Here is a 22628-nt window from a genome sequence, read left to right on the forward strand (position 1 = left end):
AATATCTTCATTTCAAACTCTCTCAACTCATCATATTTTGAGGATTCCTCTACAGCAAATTCCTTCACATTTAAAATTCTTCAATCTTCTTTGTATTAGCTTGGGTAGAAGTCCAGCTATCGACAGCATAGAGAAGCGCTGAAAAGATGTAGCTCTTCAATTCTCTTGAGCAGATTAAGATCTGAAGTTTCATGACTAAGGAGGTCAAACATTTCGAAGAAGCAGTTTTTTTAAATATCAATTTTAATCTCTTGGGAATGGCCCCACTGATCATTAAGCCAACAGTGATAACGATTGATAAACATATTTAAAAAAAAAATATATGTATTTATTACCAGCAATTAAATTACAATTTTTCATATTCAATTTATTGATTTTTGACAAACACTACAAGGTTAGAATAGAAGTAGAAATTTAACAATATGTTTTTTTTTATTTGATTCTTGTAATTTTATAAACATTGTCATTGATTGTTATCAAAGAAAATTAGCATATTTTTGTTATCGCCCAGTTATAACCACAACTGATTTTTTTGTCAATTTTACATAATCAAAAAAAAAATCATGTATTATATAGTACCACATTTTTATATAATTATTTATACTGCCTACATTAGAAACGATAAGACTTTATTACATATAATTTTTATAAAATTTTTTAAATTTAGTATATTGAGTGTACAAGGAAGTACGCATACGTTCAGCCAGGAAATTCAGGGTAGCCAATCGCAAAAATAAAAAACCTAATAGTTTCATACAAAAACCATCTAATGTTGCCTGAAGTAGATATAAAATCTCTTTGGAACAACCTGATAACGTGTCATTAACTGAAGTTTTAAAACAAGTATTTTTTTAATAGTACGTGATTAAAAAACTAAATATTGCTAATCATTGTCATTTTTTTGTGAACGCTTTACAAGTTTCATTAAAATGAAATATTATAAATTATAAAAATAATTAAAATAAATCAGATGTAATTGTTTTACACGGTAATATATTGTATAACTAACTAACTAACTAACTAACCATCACGCTGCTTCTCCGCAGGGGTAGGCAGAGAGAATAGAACGCCACACCACTCTGTCCTTGCAAACATTCTTCGCCTCTTCCACGTTCATGAATCTCCTCATACATATCCGCCGATTGTTACGACTCCTATACGACGACTAATATATTGTATGACACAAATAAAATGTTTTGAGACTGTTATTGATCAGATCAGTGGCTAGTCTTTTGATTTCTCCATTATGTTCATTTAGAACAGGCCTGGCCAACCCAAATAGCTTCCCGGGCCCCATCGATGACTTAAAATTTTCCCAAGGGCCGCACACAGACATTAGATTTTTTTTTATAACAACGAATTTCATACTTATTGATTTTTTGTAAGAACATATTATAAATAATTTGAATGCGGAGGTTATCAGAAAGTGAAATCAGGGTAATTGTGAAGAAAGAAAACATTACTACGACCAGAAGTGAGTAGAAAACATACAATGAACCAACAAAGAATGTATTGGTATAGTAATAAACATTTTGAAAAATTTTAAAAATCAAAATTATTAATTGGGATACATAAATCAAACAATATTAACATTTTATTTTAATAAAAACCAATTTATAAATGACCACTCAGTTTGAGATTCGAGTTTCTCTTCGCTTACTTTATATTACTATTTTTCTAAATCTATTTCAATAGTTGAAGTTTCATATTTTAACTGGTTTTTGAGATTTTTAAGATTGCGTTAAATTGGCAATGCTGAAGAGCGTGCGAACGGATATTGTTCACTGTTTTTATAACATTGTTTGTTTTTATAAATTGTCCGCCTCTATGGTGTAATGGTCAGCGTGTTTAGCTACCGTGCTGGAGGTCCCAGATTCGATTCCCAGGGGGGGTGAGAATAAAAATTAGTGATTTTACACTCTAATATTTATTTAATATTACTCTGGACTGGTCCCTGAAGCGCAGGAGTGATCACCTAGCCTTCATATGATTAACGATCAAGATAACGTTGCGTCAATACGATGCAGTGCCCTATGCACCATTGGGTGCGGACAAGGGTTAGAATGAAAAAAATAATATTTTTATAACAACATGCATGGCTTGCTCATAGAATACTTGAGGGTATAAATTTTGTTGATGCATCAAACCGTGTATCACAAATATGTCACTGATTTAAAAATATATTCTTCATACATGGCCGCCAGCCGCACGTAAGAGCGTCGCCCGTCGTCATCCATGATTTAAAATAAAGACATCTGGTCTATTCACGTCTTGTATATTGTGTCTGGTGAGGTCTTCCAGGGTTGAGATAACCGGCTTAGTGATGCCTTCTGGGACTGTGTATACTGGGCAGTTAATACTTTCTGGGGTTGGAATAATAGGCCTGGTGATGCCTTCTAGGACTGGGATAATGGGCCTTTTGATACCTTTTGGGACCAAAACTTTTGAGATTACTGGCACGGTGGTACCTTATGGGGCGGGGCTTAACACATTGACTGCCACGGCAATTTTCAGAATTCTGGCCTAAAAAGACAATTTCATTTAATCATATTATAATTAATAACTCTATTTATAGTACCGTAGAACGGGGCTACTTGAACTTTGATGTGTTACTTGAGCCCAGTACAAAAAAAAAAATCTGTATTAGGTGTACAATAATGAACGTATTGTGACAATAAGTGTCACCTGTCAGGGAAACAATGAATTATGTTGATACGTTCATTATTGGAGACCAAATACAGATCTAATTTTTTTTTGTACTGGGCTCAAGTAACACATCAAGGTTCAAGTACATAATTATATTTTCTGTTCGTTTATTACTAAATTTTCTATTCATGTAAGTCAGCATTGATTTTTGTTCTCTTTCCAGAAGCCATCTATCCATATTAGCACTGATATAAGTACTAGGAATTTTATCATAGCTGCAAAAATATGGCAACTAAATACAGTACGAGATAATTCATAGTCGGCATCCTAGCAAAGAATGCAATCTACGAGCTATCTCTTAATTGGTAGTCAACGTGTTAAAGAATACTTTTAAAAAGGTATTCTGGAGACTTCTCACTGTTGAAGGTACAAAACGCCATGTTGTGTTAATGGAAGAAAATCTAAATACCATTCAACACATCAGCAAGGTGAAGAGGCTAAATGCTCATGGATTGTTTAACTATTACAATACTTATCTTATAAAATAAGAAAGAAATTATTATTGATTATAAAAAGAATTTTGAGAAATAATGAGATGTAATTTAAGAATATATTTTATGAAACAACTATAATGTTTTGAAACTGCTGTCAGGTCAGTGGCTAGTCTTTTGATTTCTCCATTATGTACTTATCTTATAAACTTATATCAATAAATAAAAATAATCTTCAGATGAAATTCTTTTATTCAAACAGATACTATTTACAATACGAAAAATTCAATCAAATTTGTAAGTTGAGGGATGTATCTCCTTGACTTAACGGATCAAGTCAATGGCTGGCCTGATGATAGCTTCTGGCGCCTGGATAATTGGTCTGGTGATGCCTTCTGGGGCTGTGATGACTGGGCGGGTGATGTCTTCAGGGGCTGTGATGACTGGGCGGGTGATGTCTTCTGGGGCTGTGATGACTGGGCGAGTGATACCTTCTGGGGCTGTGATGACTGGGCGAGTGATACCTTCTGGGGCTGTGATGACCGGGCGGGTGATACCTTCTGGGACGGGGATAACTGGGCGAGTGATACCTTCTGGGACTGGGATAACTGGGCGGGTGATACCTTCTGGGACTGGGATAACAGGGCGAGTGATATCTTCTGGGATCGGGAGTATTGGGATCATTGGCTTGGTGATACCCTCTGGGGCCGGAACAATGCTTTCCACAAGGGATTCTGGAGACTTGTCACTTTCAATATTCACGATAATCTGGATAAGGGGGCTGGAGGCTTTAGGCGCTGGTGCAGATTCTACGGGGAACAACGGGAATGCTCCTGCTTGAGGGATTTCCTCTGGGAAGAGTGGGAAGGTTTGTGGGCCTTGAGGGATGTCGAAGGTTCCGGCGAGTGGGTGGCTCTGGGCCACGGCCACCACGGCGACGATCATGAACAGGAATTTCATCTTGAAGCTAGAAAAAGTCACACTTTCATTTAGTGTAAAGCTCTTTGGCTATTAATCATTTAGGTACTATGTAAATATAAAGCAGAAGATCATTCATAATAATAACGAGAAATAACAAAACATGTTTTAATATTTGTAGTTTGAAGGTTTTGTTGTAAAAATACTATTTTTACATTATTTAGCTTATACATACATGAAGTTCTAAATTACTTTTCCATACATAAATTATTAAAAATGCAATTAATTTACTGTTTTTGTGTTTGGGAATGAATATATTAGGCATAAAAATGTCTTATGAATTATTTGACAGAAAATAAATTTCAAGATTGATTTCACTTCAAAGTCTATTTTTCCCATATTGCAATTGAGAATTAATTTAAAGAGCATTTAAAAAATTGAGTAAACATTTTTAAATGGTATAAATTAATGAAATTAAATAATTATACTTACTGTTGGATTCTTGCTGACAACTGAATGATGTCAATTTGAAGTCACCTTATATACCCTACAATCCATAAAGTAACTTGTCGGTATCAAAATATTTTTTTGTTATCTAATGTCATTAAGAAAGAAAACAATATTATTTTAGCCGACAACTAATTTAAGAAAACCCCCCAATAAAACTATTGATAATAAATTTATTGAAACATGTGTATTGTAAGTGAATGGTGACTACATACAAACATACTGCATATGTATAAACCTAGACTAAAGTACTATTTACCGAGTCCAAAGTTTACAGAAACCCGCTTACAGCCAGGATAAATATTTATTTTAAATCTGAAGCCCATTGGGCTTGTACTTCCCGAGATTAGTGGTATTGAACACATGCATAAACATTTATTTTTATAATTAAAATGTAACTTTGTTTTAAAATCACCATAAATATTTTATTATTACTTAATTATAATGTCTACCGGTTTCGAAGCTAACCGGTAGACATTATAGTTAATTTATAATAAAATATTTATAGTGATTTTAATACAAAGTTACATTTTAATTATAAAATGGAAAATCACCAAGTTAGTGCTTCAAATATATAATAATAATAAAACCCTTATCCGCGCCCCAATGGTGCATAGGGCACTGTGTCATATAAACACAGTGTTATCTTGATCGTTTACACATGAAGGAAGGGTGATCAGCCCTCCGCTTCAGGTACCAGTCCATGGTAATATTGAATAAATATTACAGTGAAAAAATCACTTATATTTATTTTACCCCCCTTGGGAATCGAACCCGGGACCTCCAGAACGGTAGCCGAGCGTGCTGACCATTACACTACGGAGGCGGACAGTATAAATTATATTTATTTTTATTTTTGAGGAAGATTATATATTTACTTTAGGCATCTTTGAGTTCTTTTTAATGATTTAAATATGATATAATAATAATAATAATTTCATATGAAACATTTTTTTCACTCTTATATTTATTCAATATTACCCTAGACCTGAAGCGGAGAGCTGATCACCTTTTCTTCGTGTGTTAACGATCAAGATAACACTGTGTTTGAATGATGCAGTGCACTATGCACCATTGGGGTGCAGAAAAGGGTTTGAAGATGAAGAAGAATTAATAATAATATAAAATTAGTTCATCAACATTTAATATTAAAAAATGCTCTGTGCTTACCTTCTTGAGAAATAACTCAAAAATCAACTATAATTTTAGCCTAGACAGCCAAATGATGACTAAAGTAAATGAAATCCGTGATCTCGGAATTATTCTTGACAGCAAGTTAACTTTTGAGGCTCACATTAATACAATTGTAAAAATATACTATCAAATGTTAGGTTTCCTATTTCGTATAGGGAAAGAATTTAATGATATACGCACCCTTAGAATTTTGTATTTCACATATCGCTCAGTATATTTAGTGTATTTAAAAAATAATTAGTGTATTTAAAAAAATAATTAAACACTACCTTTTCTTCAAAATGCAAAAACAACACTTTCTGCCCTGTAACGGGTATATATTAAGTTAAAAATATGCCGCTTTTGTTGGGATATAGTATATTTTCTGGGCATTCCGAAAACATGCACAACTGAAAATTGGCGATTTTTGATTTATGACGTTCTTGAAAGGAGTGAGTGATATATGCAGCCTTAGAATTTTGTATTTCACATATGTTCGTAGTCAGAATTTGCATCTCCCGTCTGGAAACCCCTAATACAAAAAATATATTAATCGAATAGAATCTATACAATCAAAATTTATTTCATATTGTAATTTTAGACGGATGGTTCCAAGCAATGAATTTATGAATTTACCCAAGCTCGTGATACGTAGGAACAATGCTGGCCTTATTTTCCTGTATAAATTTTTAAATAATTATGTAGATTGCCCAGAGCTTTTATTACTCATCAATTTTAGAGTCCCGGGAGCACAGACCAGAAACAAAAAAATATTTAAAATCCCTAAAATGCACACCAAGTCCTACCAAATTCATTTTTAAATCGAGCCTGCGATATGTGCAATGTAATGCTTAATGAAATAGACATCAATAATGTTTCTTTAAATACGTTTAAGAGAAATATTGATAAAGTCTATTTGACTAGTTGATAAAGAAAATTTCTATTATTTGATAAAAACATGTAATGTAAGTTTATGTACATGACAGTTTATTTTTATTTTTATTTTTAGATTACTTAAGTGAAAACCTATAATCGGAATGTTATTTTTTTGATTTTATTATATTATGTTATTTTTGGTAAATATTGTTGGTTTTCCAATCAAATAAAAAAATAACAATAAAAATAATACTAATAAAAACACATCAACGTAGCATTTTATATCTTTGTACTTTATTTTTTAAAATCTAATTTCCGCATTTCGTGCAGGTGCATTTTAAAATTACCTAATCTAGCTACGGCTTATGGAACACCGCTTACCCTACTCAGGCTTCAACTTTTTAAGTTTTATAGCCTATGCCTACTCGTGAGTGGATTTACTCTTTATGTTTAAGAGAGAGAGAGAGAGAAAACCCTTACCTGCACCCCAATGGTGCATAGGGCACTGCCTCATATAAACCCAGTGTTATCTTGATCGTTTACACATGAAGGAAAGGTGATCAGCCCTCCGCTTCAGAAAGTTGCTATAATTTCATGTAATTCATGAGTGAAAGTTCTAGGCAAAAACACTCGCTTTGTGCAGGTGTTATTCAATAAGATAAAACACATAAAATTTATAAGAGTAATTTATTTATTCATTTATATTTTATTCAATATTAATGGTATAAATATCCAGAAGAAAAATGGAGTTTCTAGCGAGTCAAGGCGATAAATTCCGGTTCAGCAGGCTTGGTCAAATCGGAAAGATCAATGACTGGCTTGGTGATGTCAGCTGGTGCTTCAACATTGGGCTTGGTGATGTCTACTGGAGCTTCAACATTGGGCTTGGTGATGTCCACTGGAGCTTCGACATTGGGTTTGGTGATGTCTACTGGAGCTTCAACATTGGGCTTGGTGATGTCTACTGGAGCTTCAACATTGGGCTTGGTGATATCAGCTGGGACTTCGATGACGGGTTTGGTGAAGTCTTCGGGAATGATTGCAATCGGGTTTGTGAAGTCGTCTGGGATGATAGCGATTGGGTTTGTGATGATGTCTGGAACGACTTCAATCGGTCCCACGGTGTCCACAAGGGATTCTGGAGACTTGTCGCTGATGATGTTCACGATGATTTGAACAAGGGGGTTGGAAGCTTTAGGTGCCGGGGCGGATTCCTCAGGGAATAGCGGGAATAAACCTGCTTGGGGGACTTCTTCTGGGAAGAGCGGGAAGGTTTGTGGGCCTTGAGGGATGTCGAAGGTGAGTGGGTGACTCTGGGCCACGGCCACCAGGGTGACGATCATGAGCAGGAATTTCATCTTGAAGCTAGAAAAAGTCATATTATCACTTAGTGTAATGCAAATTGACTATAAATCATTCACTGGGTATGAAGTAGAACATTATTCATATTAAGAATGTGAAATAACACACTGTATTTTATATTGTACAATAGTTTGAAGTTTTAACTGTAAAAATATTATTTATACATTGATTTTACATTATTAACTTATCTATTAATCGTTTTACATATCATAAAATTTCATTGTAATAATTTATATCCATGTAAAAAATTCCAATGGAACTATCTTAAGAATTCATACATACATACTTTAAAAAATTCACTAATTCAAAAACTTTCTCCCTACGCTTTTCCGTACCCAATGGGGCAAAGAACACTGCATCACATTGACGCAGTGTTATCTTGATAGGTTCTTACATAAATGCAAGATGATTAATCCTGCGCTAGGACCAACCAAGCTACGACACAATGCCAAACTCTCTTCTAGTGGAACGGAAGGTCTGCTGATGACAGTCAACAGTCCGCCTTCTCCTGAGGAGTGCAATGTGGTTTCCTCCCAGCAATGAGCAAATGTTAAGAAGTTCCTGATTGGCCCACACTAGATTATTCTTTCTATTCCCAACACAGATTTATATAAAACATTTTTTTACTAAATGTGTGTTGTACAACAATACCTTAATTTGTACAATACACCACCTTTAGACAGAGTTCATAACCAAACTAAGAAACAAACCCAAGCAATTGATTTTAAAACTTTACTTGGTAAAACAATATTTTTCAAATACTTACCAACGATGTTGGTTTCTTGAAAACTCGTATTGCAACTGTAATAATTATAGAATTCTACTCTTTTTATACTAATATGTTCCAAAATTAGTGGATTTTATAGATTAAAATTCACAATACTGCTGATAGCTCTTAAAAAATATTAATAAAGAATGTCAATTTTCATACAAATGTCCAATATCTAAAGAATAATTTATAGGTGGTTTAGTCGGATTAGTTATTTAAAGATATTATTGCTAACGTAAATTTTTCATTTAAATTGATAGTGCAATTTACACAGAAAAGTGAAGTATTTGGTGAGGTTACGTTAGGTTTGGTTATACTGATACTGTAAGCTGCTTCTCAAAAATACTACCATGGAAAGTCAATTTTCATATGGACTTTGAACTATCTTCTTCTTCTTTTTCAAACCCTTATCCGCACCCCGATGGTGCATAGGGCACTGCATCATATAAACGCAGTGTTATCTTGATCGTTAACTCACGAAGGAAGGGTGATCAGCCCTCCGCTTCAGGTAGCAGTCCAGGGTAGTATTGAATAAATATTAGAGTGAAAAAATCACTAATATTTATTTTAACCCCCCCTGGGAATCGAACCTGGGACCTCCAGCACGGTAGCCGAGCGTGCTGACCATTTCACTACGGAGGCGGCACTATACCTATAGAATAATTCAAAGGTGGTTTAGCTAGTAAAGATATTAAAAAATGTGAATACAGATGTAAACATAATAAGTAGTTCAAGTTAAAAGGGCAATTCATAAAAATACATAGAAAAGTGAAGTATTTGGTGAGGTTACGTTAGGTTTGGTTATATTGAAACTGAGTTTTCTCGGGTGTAGGGTTTTTACACAAAATAGACTTCCAGGTACTCTGAGATGGTCCTTAAGCGATTTAGACTGACTTTAGTTATGAAACAACCAAAGTGATGATTTAATACTGACAAAATTTGTTAATTATTATTTATTATTGACTAACTGAAAAATAACTAACCATAACACTGCTGTTTTTCTCGGTCTTCCTCTGCTCTTCTTTCCACTTACATTCGCCTCATAAATTTGTTTTACCGTTCGTTCCTCACTCATTCGTTCTACATGTCCAAACCATCTCAACACACCTTTCTTAATTTTATCGATAATGATTATTAATTGAGAAAAACATGGCACGATCAGGTATGCCAAATACTTGAAAGTGGTCAGGTTAGGAGTCGTAACAATCGGCGGGTATGTATGAGGAGATGCGTGAACGTGGAAGAGGCGAAGAATGTTTGCAAAGACAGAGTTGTGTGGCGTTTTATTCTCTCTGCCTACCCCTGCGGTTAGTTAATTAGTTTAACACTGCCCTCTCGCAGGGGTAGGCAGAGAATAGGAGTTTTTTATTATTTTTTTAAAATTATTTATTTGGTAGTCACCCAGTTAAAGGATGTTTCTGCCAGTGTCAAGTATTATTTTTATTTACAAACAAAAAATTCATAGAAAATAGTAATAATAATTAATACAAAATCTATAGTCTAAATGCGTTAAGCTTTATCATTTTAGAAATTATGGCTGCAATTCTAGAAGTAGGTTTAGAAAGAAGGATGGATACTTGGGTGGGGAGTTGGATTCCTGCCCGTGTTAAGCTATTTAGAAAGTTCTCCTTCTCTATTGTCAGCGGACACTGAAATAATGTATGGTTTGCATCCCCTATATCTTGTCCACATTCGCAATATGGTGATGTGATGTAACGCACTTTGTCTTATAGAGATGCACAGGCAGTGAGCAGTGCCTTCTAAATAACTATCCTATTTTTATTTTGTATTTTCGTTTTAGTGAGTTTTTCACTCTAATATATTGTAGTCTTACAGGAGAAAGTGACCAAGTGCATTTTTTACTAAAACGTGATCATTGACTATTTCATATCATACTAGCTCAATATTTACCTGAAAATAATCCCAAAGGATTTTAAACTTGGAAGTATAATAAATTGACTTGTTTAAAATGACTAACTGCATTGATGTTTATTTTATTGCCAAACGAAATTGAATTAAATGGTCCTTCTGAACATTTTACGTTTTGTTAGTTAGTCACTTTCTCCCGTACAACTACGATTTTTTAAATTTTTTTTTATTCATTTAATATATTTACATTTTTATTTATAACATAATACATTTGAATCATTTATACATATGGAGAACTTTTATATTTCGATTCGCTGTGCCTCTCCATAAAAGAGTCTGTGCTCTTGTGCTTGGAAAGGGACTTACACTCGTGGTTTAATGTTATATAATAAAAGATATAATAGTTTTTTTTTATATAGTTTTTTTAAGATTTAAATGTAATAGAGCTTTAATTTTTTTCTTAAAGATTTTTATATCATCTATTTTTTAAAATTTCTTTAGGGAGTTTATTGAAATATTTGATGGCCAAATATTTGAAGTTTTGCTGAAATTGCTTGGTGTTGCATTTTGGAGTAGAAAAATCGTTTAAGAATCTCGATGATGAATTTTTTGTTAAATTTAAATAGTTGTCACCCTTTAGTATTTGAAAAACTGCGGTTTTTTTATAAATGGATTCTATATTTGGGACTTGGGACGATATATACAATATTACCCTGGACTGGTACCTGAAGCAGAGGGCTGATCACCTTGCCTTTATGTGTTAACGATCAAGATAACAATGCGTTTATATGATGCAGTACCCTATGCACCATCGGTTTAAAAAAGGTTTACTTAGTAAATACTACTTTTTCTGAAAAAGTAATATTTAACCATTTGGATTTTCATTGATGTATCCCAGCATAGATGAAGAAGTTTATTATTAAGGTGGGAATATAAAAGTATAGGTCTTTATAGGGCCCATGACTTGTCGTCGGCTGATATAAGTTACTTTACAGACTGTGTAACATTCACCGTGAAAATAAAAAAAATAAAAAATGTATATTTTGTTTTTTCCATATACATTTTATTTAACCAATTACTGGTCTTTTTGAAATAGTGGTATTGGATAGATATTACCACAAAGTGACTGCCGAATCAATTAATGAAATTCTTATTTTTAGACATCTCATCAAAGATGAAGAAGAATATAGAAGGTCTGGGCATTTATGGGGCTGACGACCGTCAAAGGCTGGTTTAAGTGATCACTTTACACACGTGTAACATTCACCAATTCTACCCATTATTGAAAACCACACTACTCAAATTCTTGGAAGTTCTATAAATATGAACCAATTTCGAAACATCGTTCTCGAATGACTAGAACTTCACTAGAGACATCTATTGGTGAGATGAAAAGAAGCTTTTTATTGAGCACAAACTCTTTTATTAGTATGTGAGGTCCGAATCCTGGATTATAATCATACACATGAGAAACGCATGAAAATATCATTTTCATTTTTATTATAAGCTTAATTTATACCAGATAATTTATTTACAACATTTTGAGTGTGTCCAAATACTTGTTCACAAAATCTGGATTATTTCCAATTACAGGAGTTAATAATATGAAAATAACTCATGTAATTGGAGATAATCTAGATTTTGTGAACAAGTATTTGGACACACTCAAAATGTTTTAAATCTTATTTTTAGTTTTAACAAAGATATTCTAAAGGTTATAATTTTATCAGTTGAATGCTCGACAAAGTACCTAAATATTTCACGCTTATTGCACCAATTATAATTTTTATGGGTGTCATTACCAAAAAAGATAACAAAATGTATGCGTAATGGGGACGATGGGAAACCCAGAAATTTAATAAAAAAATGTAAACTTTGTTCAAACTACATAATGTATACAAAGTGGGATTTATCCCTTATGATTTATCATAAGCCAATTACTTTTATTGATTTGCTGATAATTTGATACCATTAGGCACGCTCTAATCCCTAGACGCAAGATAATAAATAATCCTTAAAATTTTAAGCGTGCCCAAAAATCTCAAAATCTCAAAATCTCAAATTTACTCCTATTAGGAATTATTCCTATCAAGATTTTGATTTATATCTCTCAACATAGATGGAGAAGTCTATTATGAAGATGGGAATATAAAAGTCGAGGTTTTTACAGGGCCCATGACCTATCGTTGGCTGGTGTAAGTTGTGTAAGCGGTGTAATTATATCTCTCTGCATAGATGGAGAAGGCTATTATGAAGATGGGAATATAAAACTCGAGGTTTTTACAGGGCCCGTGACCTGTCGTTGGTTGGTGCAAGTTGTGTGAGTGGTGTAAGTGTCAGGTTGTGGGCGACCACAAGTGGTTAGTGTCGGGGACTCTTAAGGCAGAGTTCCTCGGTTCGAACCCACTCTACCACAATTTGATACCTTTTTCTAATAATGAGCCGCTTAGACTCACTAAAATAGTATGAAATTTAAATATTTGTGTGAATAATAAAAACACAAATATTTCTCTTTCCTTTAAAAAAAAGTTACTTTAAATACTGTGTAACATTCACCGTAAAAAATAAATTAAAATATCAACTTTAAAGTTTTGTCTACATATGTTTTATTTGACCAGTGACCGGGTTTCATCGTTACAGATATCATCAGACTGATCAGATGATATTGGTAATGATGAAACCCGGTTACTGAGTAATTAAAATATATGTGGAAAAGACTATTTAATTGTTGTTTTATATTATAAAATGCAGTTCCACCGAGAAATGTCAGTACAAAACTTAAACCGTAAAAATAGGTGGAAATTTTTTGATAATTGAAAAAAAAAATTGGTGAAAATTTATGATTGACGTTCATATTACTGAAATTTTGATTCAAACAAAAAAAGAACGATAAATCTGTAATCCTGACATCTCATCCGTAGCGTAAATAAGCTATTGTCTAATAATGTCGATAATACAATATAGAATATACGAGATTGAACGGGGATCAGGACCGTCGAGGCGCTGTTTACAGCTGCCCGAGACAAGGAAAATTACTCTAAAGTGATAGTCGACTAAAGGAAACCTGACATACATGGACAGAAGAAGAAGAATATTACAATAAACTTGTTATCAACAGCTGGTGGCACGTTGCAGGAGCCTGGGTGAGGACCTATCTGGCATCGGATCTGTGTTAGTTCATAAGGAACTATCACAAGAGGTGGTATCATACATGATGAAAATAATGCAGAACAATAGTACTATCAACCGAGCTAGGATACAAAATGTCGAACCCCCTTCTAGTGGAACAGAAGGTCTGTTAACAACGTCAACAATCCAGGTTCTCCAGAGGAGGTTTACGTGGTTTCCTCCTAGCAATGAGGAAATGCTGAGAAGTTCCTGATTGGCCCACACTAGATTGTCCCTCCAGTTCCCAACACAAATCAAATTAAAATAGTTTTTATAGTAAGAAGAAGCAAAAATCTACTTAAAGGTGGAGACTGACCGGAGCATTTCGTCGTAACATAACGTCGTAACGTCGTAAAATCGCTCGTGGCGAGCATCACCAAGCATCCAAAACTATGGATGGAACGCTCGGCTCGGTGTACTGACTGCCTGACTGCTCGCATCGTGTTATGTTAACGTTAACGTGTTACGTTACGACGAAATGCTCTGATCAGTCTCCATTTTAATGATCTATTAACCATGTACATCATAAGCAAAGTCAATAATAAATGCAACTCAAATCTAAAAAAAATAAAAAAAATAATGTTGTCGTTGAAATGTTTATTTAATTATACACAGTACATTTATGTTCACATTAATTGAATATGCTATTTATTTAGTCAGAGCAATGAATTCGGGCTCTGGAGCTGGTTTCATCAAGTCTGGAACGATAGCAGGCAAAGACATAATTGGGGATTCTTCAGGGATTGGAGATGGCCAAGATATTATTGGGGATTCTGGTACCACGGGTGCAGGCCATGGTGTCAGGATGTCTTCGGGAATAGGAGCAGGCCACGAGATGATCGGCTTACTTATCCCTGGCAGTGTCGCTGGTATTTCTGGGATAGGTACGGGAATATGATTAGCTCCATCAACAACTGCGCTGCTAGGTTTTTCTTCATTGATGTTCACGATAATCTGAACAAGAGGAGATTGCTGCTGTTGAGTTGCTGGCTTGCTGATGGCATTTTGGTCTATTTGTTGTTGGAAGTTTGGTCCGTGGCTGTTGATGAATGACTCTTCTGGTATGGTTATGCTGCCATGGTCTATTTGCTGAAAGTTTGGTCCGTGGCTGTTGATGAAAGACTCTTCTGGCTTGGTCATGCTGTTGTGGTCTATCTGTTGAAAGTTAGGTCCGTGACTATTGATGAAGTCGGTAGGGGCCGCACTTGTCACGGCCACTAAGGCAAATGCTACCACGAAGAATTTCATCGTCGATTCTGCAGAAAATGAACAAAGTTAAAAATTGATATCTCAACACTCCTTCTTCATCTTACCCTCATCCGCACCTAATGGTGCATAGGGCACTCCAACATATAAATGAGTGTTATCTTGCCCGTTAACACATGAAGGAAGGGTAATCAGCCCTCCGCTTCCGGTACCAGTCCAGGGTAATATTAAATAAATATTAGAGTGAAAAAATCAATTAAATTTATTTGACCCCCCTACTGGGAATGGAACCCGGGAACTCCAGCACGGTAGCTAAACACGCTAACCATTACACCACGGAGGCGGACAATATCTCAACACAGTTGAAGAATAATATAAAACTCCTGGGTATTTACAGGGATTATGATCTACCATAGGCTGGTTTAAGAGATCACCCTATAAACGTGTAAATAAAATGTGGTCTCGGCACGGGAAAATTCAAAAAGGATACATATTGTAAATAATGTGTGAAAAAATAATAATTTTTCTAAACTCACATGCTAGTTACAAGACAAGAAGACGACAAATTTTCTTCCTTCGTCCAAAAGTAAAACATAAATCCTTTTATACCAAATGAGATTTATACGACTAAAAAAGGGTATTGATAACGCATTTATTGACATTTAATAGCTGGTTGTAATGTTGAACATGTTTTGAAGCAGTTAAACAGAATTTATTTGCTTTGTTTTATTAATTTATGTTAAGGCAATAATAATACAGGATACCGTAAAACGGGGCTACTTGAACATTGATGTGTTACTTGACCCCAGTACATTTTTTTTATTTAGATCTGTATTTGGTCTACAATAATGAATGTATCGACATGATTCATTGTTTTCCTGACAGGTGACACTTATACGTTCATTATTGTGGACCAAATACACATTTAAATATTTTTTTTGTACTGGGCTCAAGTTACACATCAAAGTTCAAGTAGCCCTGTTCTACGGTAAAAGCTTTGTTGTCAAACAAACATGCGACGATGATCTCAACTTGAAGCTTAGGCATCGATTGCAAATGCTACATATTGCTCACTCCTTTCTATAACGTCATTTATCAAAAAAACTTGATTTTTCAGAAGATAGTTTTTAAAGTTTAGAAATATAATGAAATGTATTAAAAATAAATATCAAGCCACTTATTGAACTTTTAACTGTGCTGCAAATCTTTTTAGGTAAAACCTGAAGGTTTTTTCTCCATTTGAAAATATTTAGTACATTTAAAAAAATAATTAAACAATACCTTTTCTTCAAAATGCAAAAACAACACTTTCTGCCCAATAGCGGGTAAATATTAAGTTCAAAATATGCCTCTTTTGCCGAGATATAGTACATTTTCTGGGCATTCCCAAAACATGCACAACTGAAAATGGACGATTTTTGATACATGGCGTTGTTGAAAGCAGTGAGCGATATGGTCAGTGTATAATATTATATGGAGTAGAAACGTGGAGCCTTATGGGGATACAATGCAAGACACAATTCATTCACCGGTCGACCGCCGTATAGGTAAAACGTCTTTTCACGCCCGATTTTTTTAAAGAATGTTTATTGGATTTTTTTTTTTAGAATATATTTATGTAGATTTTTTTAAATATATTTTTTAAACTCCTAACCTTATAATAACCCTTTTTTCAAATCCATATAATTATTGTTAAGAAAAATTATTTTTTTCGGTGCAAAAACGGTGTTTCAAGAAAAATCTAACTAACTTACTAACTAACCACCACGCCGCTTCCCCGCAGGGATAGCCAGAGAGATTAGAACACCACTCTGTCTTTGCAAACATTAGGAAATTTGTTTTGCTATTGCCTTGTGACGAATTGAACTTGTGACATTCAGCGGAAGCTAAACTGGCAGTGCACAACGGAGTCCTGGTTCCAACTCTGATGTATGGAAGTGAAACATGGAGTTTGCAAAAGAAGGATGAAAGTAGACTGAATGCAGTCGAAATGCGATCTCTCAGAAGAATGTGCGACAAAACGATGTATGATAGATGTACGAATAGTGAAATAAGGAAGGAATGCAAAGCTGAGATAAGCATTATCGATAAAATTAAGAAAGGTGTGTTGAGATGGTTTGGACATGTAGAACGAATGAGTGAGGAAAGAACGGTAAAACAAATTTACGAGGCGAATGTTAGCGGGAAAAGAAGCAGAGGAAGACCGAGAAAAACATGGCACGATCAGGTATGCCAAATACTTGAAAGTGGTCAGGTTAGGAGTCGTAACAATCGGCGGGTATGTATGAGGAGATGCATGAACGTGGAAGAGGCGAAGAATGTTTGCAAGGACAGAGTGGTGTGGCGCTCTATTCTCTCTGCCTACCCCTGCGGGGAAGCGGCGTGATGGTTAGTTAGTTAGTTAGTTAGAACTTGTGACGTCAGTTTCTCCATCGAGCGACTACCCAACTACGCCACGTCACCTGACGCATATTAAACATTTAAATAATGGTATAAATCATTCGATCATAAGATGAAGCGGTTATCTTTAAACGAAATTGGCATTAAATCCAAATAAAATCTTCCGATTTTTTATATCTGTATGCATAATTCAATTCGAATGTATTATTTCATCATCCGACAATAAAGCCATGTGAAATATTAAAATGTTATCTTTCGATAACCGAATTATTGGGTGCAATAAACTCGATCAAAAAAAATAATTTACGAGGGGTTATTTAGAATACTTGAACTTCAATTAAAACAGAGCTCCTGCACTAATCTTTGTATTTTTTTTTGCAAACACCTAAAATTGAATGATACATGATTATCTTTGTGCTTGGTATGTAGACATTATGATTTAATGACAGTAATTATGTTTGGATAACACACCAGTAACAAGTGATGAGAAAGGAGTCTCAGAAGGCGTTTTGAAGGGTTTATGGCATAGCATAGTTTCCTGATGAGGTCAATTTTCACCTTTTTGTCATCTTTACATAAATGAAGAAGAATATGGAAGTATTATAGACTTCCATATTCTTTATATTACTTTTAGACATCTATATATATATATATTTTATATATATCGTAGTGACCAAGTGAATTGTTTTACAAAAACGTGATCATTGACTATTTGATATCTTACTAGCCTTAATATTGCCCTGAAAAAATCCCAAAGTATTTTAAACTTGGAAGTACAATATATTGACTTGTTAAAAATGACCGACTGCATTGGTGTTTATTTTCTTGCCAAGCAAAAGTGCCTTAAATGGCCCTCCTGAACATTTTTCGTTTTGGTAGGTCACTTTCTCCTGTACGTCTACGATATATATATATATATATATATATATATATATATATATATATATATATACACATATACATATACACATATACATATATATATATATATATATATATATATATATATATATATATATATATATATATATATATATATATATATATATATATATATATATATATATATATATATATATATATATATATATATATATATATATATATATATATATATATATATATATATATATATATATATATATATATATATATATATATATATATATATATATATATATATTTATATATTTATATATTTATATATATATATATATATATATATATATATATATATATATATATATATATATATATATATATAATACATATGTGTATGTATATATATATATATATATATATATATATATATATATATATATATATATATATATATATATATATATATATACATATATATACAAACGTATATATGTTTATTATATACTCGCAGACTATACCAATAATAGATTTTTTGTTTTGTGAATATACTTATATAAGTATATTTATGAACATTTAAGAGTCAATTTTAATATTGAGTGATGATGTAAAATTATAATCAAATTTGTCATTATCTTATCCTTCAATTTTTATACTTTAATAGGTGAATAAATGTTTAACTGAAGTTTTATTGTCTCTCTTCATTCGATCGACAGATACGGGTGAAAAAAAAACAATTAGTAATCAATAAACAAAATTTTAAACAGTCACAAAAGGAGTTTATCGCCAGAATCCTCATTAATCCTCATTATAAACATTATTATTCAGTCATTATTTGCACGAATAAAATTAACGTTAAAAGTTATAAATACAAGGAGTAGTCTAGTTTTATTTGATCCATCGAGGAAAAAGGTAGGCTCTGTATATTTTTCTTGTAGTGTTATAGTGGTTTATAGAATATCATATAGGTACTGAATTTTTACCCGAAGACCGTTTCTTACCACTCCATTTTTATTTTTGTGATATTTCAATTTATTAATTTTTCTTTTAAAAACTATGCTAAATAATATAATACACAAAAACATATTAAATGTATAGAAGGTTAATGATATGATCCTATGTAATTTGTAATAACTAACTGAAATATAACCTTTTTTTAAAGGTTATATTTGGCTCGTTTGTTATATTATTTTATTTTTACTATTACTAGATATTTACAAACAGTCTGAAATAGCTAATTGATCGGCGAAAACATTTGGAAGTTTTCAAGTATTTTTGTGATATTTAACGGTTATATTTATAGTTAACACACACACACACACATACATATTATATATATATATATATATATATATATATATATATATATATATATATATATATATATATATATATATATATATATATATATATATATATATATATATATATATATATATATATATATATATATATATATATATATATATATATATATATATATACATATTTAGAAATAAAAAGCAATATATTATATAATTTTTCTACTTGTACATTGTACAAGAAAACAAGAATATAAGTAAAACTCCCATTGAAAATCTAGACAAAGACTTGGCCTTCCTTTTAATTAAGAGGACCCTAGTAAGAGCTCGCATCGAGTTCATCCCATTGCATTTTGAAGGTTAAAATAATTAAGGGTTTGTTAATGATATTTGTAGGTCGATACCATGCTGAAGTACTTGCTTTTCGTCGTTTTGGTGGTTGCTGTCACCAGCAATGGAGCCCCCAGCAGGACAGTTGAAAATGAAGACGTCGACCTTATTATCACCGGAAATGAAGAATCTTTACCTGATGATATTCTTGGCATTGATATAAACAATATTCAAGATGGAGCCGTTGTCAAAACTGAAAAGCTATTCCCTATTGAGGCTGAAAATCTTCCTGAAATTCCTGAAGTGAATATTCCGGAGCTTCCAGCCGTTGAAGAGGTTGTTAATCCTATTCCAGAAGAAGTCCTAAGACCAGCAATTCCAGATAACCAGGAAGATCACCTAGTTTCCCAACCTATTGTCCCTATTCCCGAAATCATACCAGATCTCCAAAGGCCAGTTGCTCCAATTGCTAAATTACCAGAACTCCAAAAACCAGTTGCCCCAATTGCTGAATTACCAGAACTCCAAAGGCCAGTTGCTCCAATTGCTGAATTACCAGAACTCCAAAAACCAGCTGCCCCAATTGCTGAGTTGCCAGAACTCCAAAGACCAGTTGCCCCAATTGCTGAATTGCCAGAACTCCAAAGACCAGTTGCCCCAATCGCTGAATTACCAGAACTCCAAAGACCAGTTGCCCCAATTGCTGAATTACCAGAACTCCAAAGACCAGTTGCCCCAATTGCCGAATTACCATCTTTACCTGAAGCTGTCGAGGAGAAGGAAAAACTTGGTGAAATCTATAATGATGACCTGGTTTCTGTAACTCTTAATGCAGATCAGGGTATCTTGGCTAGATTATCGTCCTGGATGTCATTGATTATCAGCAAAATAACAGGATCTTCCCATGAAAAAGTGAAAGTTGTGTAAAATGTCTTATTACAGTATGTTTAAAAAACCTTATGCCTGAGAAAAATTATCTCCAATTTGCCCATTTCATGTATTAAAATTATTGTTTTCTCATTTATTAAAAAAAAAGTTGATTCCGTTTTATATATTACAAACTTCTTTTATTATTAAATACCCCCCGATTTGATATAAGTTACCAATTGTATTAAAAGTGCAATATATATATATATATATATATATATATATATATATATATATATATATATATATATATATATATATATATATATATATATATATATATATAAATATATATATATATATATATATATATGGATTTATGATTGTTTATAACTTAAAATATTAATCCTAATTAATAAATTTGATGAATTGTATGAAAAATGAAAAAGTATATATTTCATATTGTTATGAAATACATTTCCACTCATTCCTCAGAATTTCGCCATAAATAAATAATTAAAATAATAATAATAAAAATATTAATATATGACGAAGAGATGGGCAAGTCTTGAAATCGATAGACTGAAATCTCGGTGAGTGGTTATATACTAACGTTACTAACATTTTGTAAAAATGACCACAAAGTAATTACTATAAATACAGAAAATATTTAAAGTTTTTTTCGGTAAATACCACTTTTTCTTTAAATGTATTCTAACACGTATTTCAATGCATTCCGCATCATTTTCAAACACCATAGATTTTAAGAAAAAGTGGTATTTACCAAGCAAAACTTAGTGTCGGGTCGTGGTCCCGTGGTTAGTGTCGCGGACTCTTAAGTCAGAGTTTCTCGGTACCCACTCTACCACAATTTGATACCTATTTTATAATAATGACCCACTTAGGCTCACAGAAATAGCATGAAACAGAAATATTTGTGTAAATAATAAAAACACAAATATTTCTCTTAAAAAAATGTATAGGTATTACCACAAAGTGACTACCGAATATATTAATGAAATTATAAAAAAGGTAATATATTAAAAACTTTATGTGATCAAGTATTCCAAATATTTAAAAGTAATCAAATCAAGACCGGAATAACCTAAACATCTACAGGCATGTATTGGGAGACGCGTGAATGCGGAAGAGGCTAAGATTGTTTGCAAAGATAGTTTGGTGTGGGATTTATTTTCTATCTGCTTACCTCTGCAGAAAGCGATATGTTAGTTAGTTTGTTAGTAATATTATATCCATTCAAAATCTAACGGAAAATCCTGCAACACAAATATTTTTTTATGAAAATATTGAAAAGCTGTAAAAAATGGTTTGAATACTCGCTAGACCTTAGAAACGCGGCTTCACAATAAATATCGTATTATACAATATGTTTTTGAACACGAGATGCTGCCATCGTACATTTCTGAAGTCATTAATAATTTTAGTTGAAAGTAATCATTTTTCAATAATGTTTTACTTAGTAAATACTACTATTTCTTAAAATCTACTGTGACACGTATTTCGATGCATTCCGCATCATTTTCAAACACCGTATACCCCGTACACCGATACGGTGTTTGAAAATGATGCGGAATGCATCGAAACACGTGTCATAGTGGATTATAAGAAATAGTGGTATTTACTAAGTAAAACTTTTAACTAAAAATGGATAGATTTGACCACAAAGTGACTGCCGAATCAATTAATAAAAGTGATCAATTATAAAGATAAAGATATTTTATATTCCATGAAAAAAGGTAAAAAATTAACTAAACACCAAGACGACAGAAGAGAGAGAGTGGATAGAACGCCAAACTACTCTGCCTTTGCAAATAATCTTCGCATCTTCCACATTCATGCATCTCC

The 22628-nt window shown here is 32.9% G+C and overlaps 1 protein-coding gene across 1 annotated transcript in view; it reads right to left on the reverse strand.

The window, feature by feature from the left end:
* Positions 1-14403: 14403 nt before the first annotated feature.
* Positions 14404-22628, reverse strand: part of LOC148307952 (uncharacterized) — an 8772-nt gene continuing 547 nt past the window's right edge. The window contains exon 2 of the mRNA XM_088262570.1: positions 14404-15035. Coding sequence (XP_088118696.1) covers positions 14428-15027 — 600 coding nt within the window. The 5' untranslated portion in view covers positions 15028-15035 and the 3' untranslated portion in view covers positions 14404-14427. The remainder of the gene's footprint in view (positions 15036-22628) is intronic.

This window comes from Brachycentrus maculatus, unplaced genomic scaffold (assembly GCF_059751285.1).
Source record: "Brachycentrus maculatus isolate JH-2025_06_01 unplaced genomic scaffold, ASM5975128v1 h1tg000184l, whole genome shotgun sequence".
NCBI classification, from domain to species: Eukaryota; Metazoa; Arthropoda; class Insecta; order Trichoptera; family Brachycentridae; genus Brachycentrus; species Brachycentrus maculatus.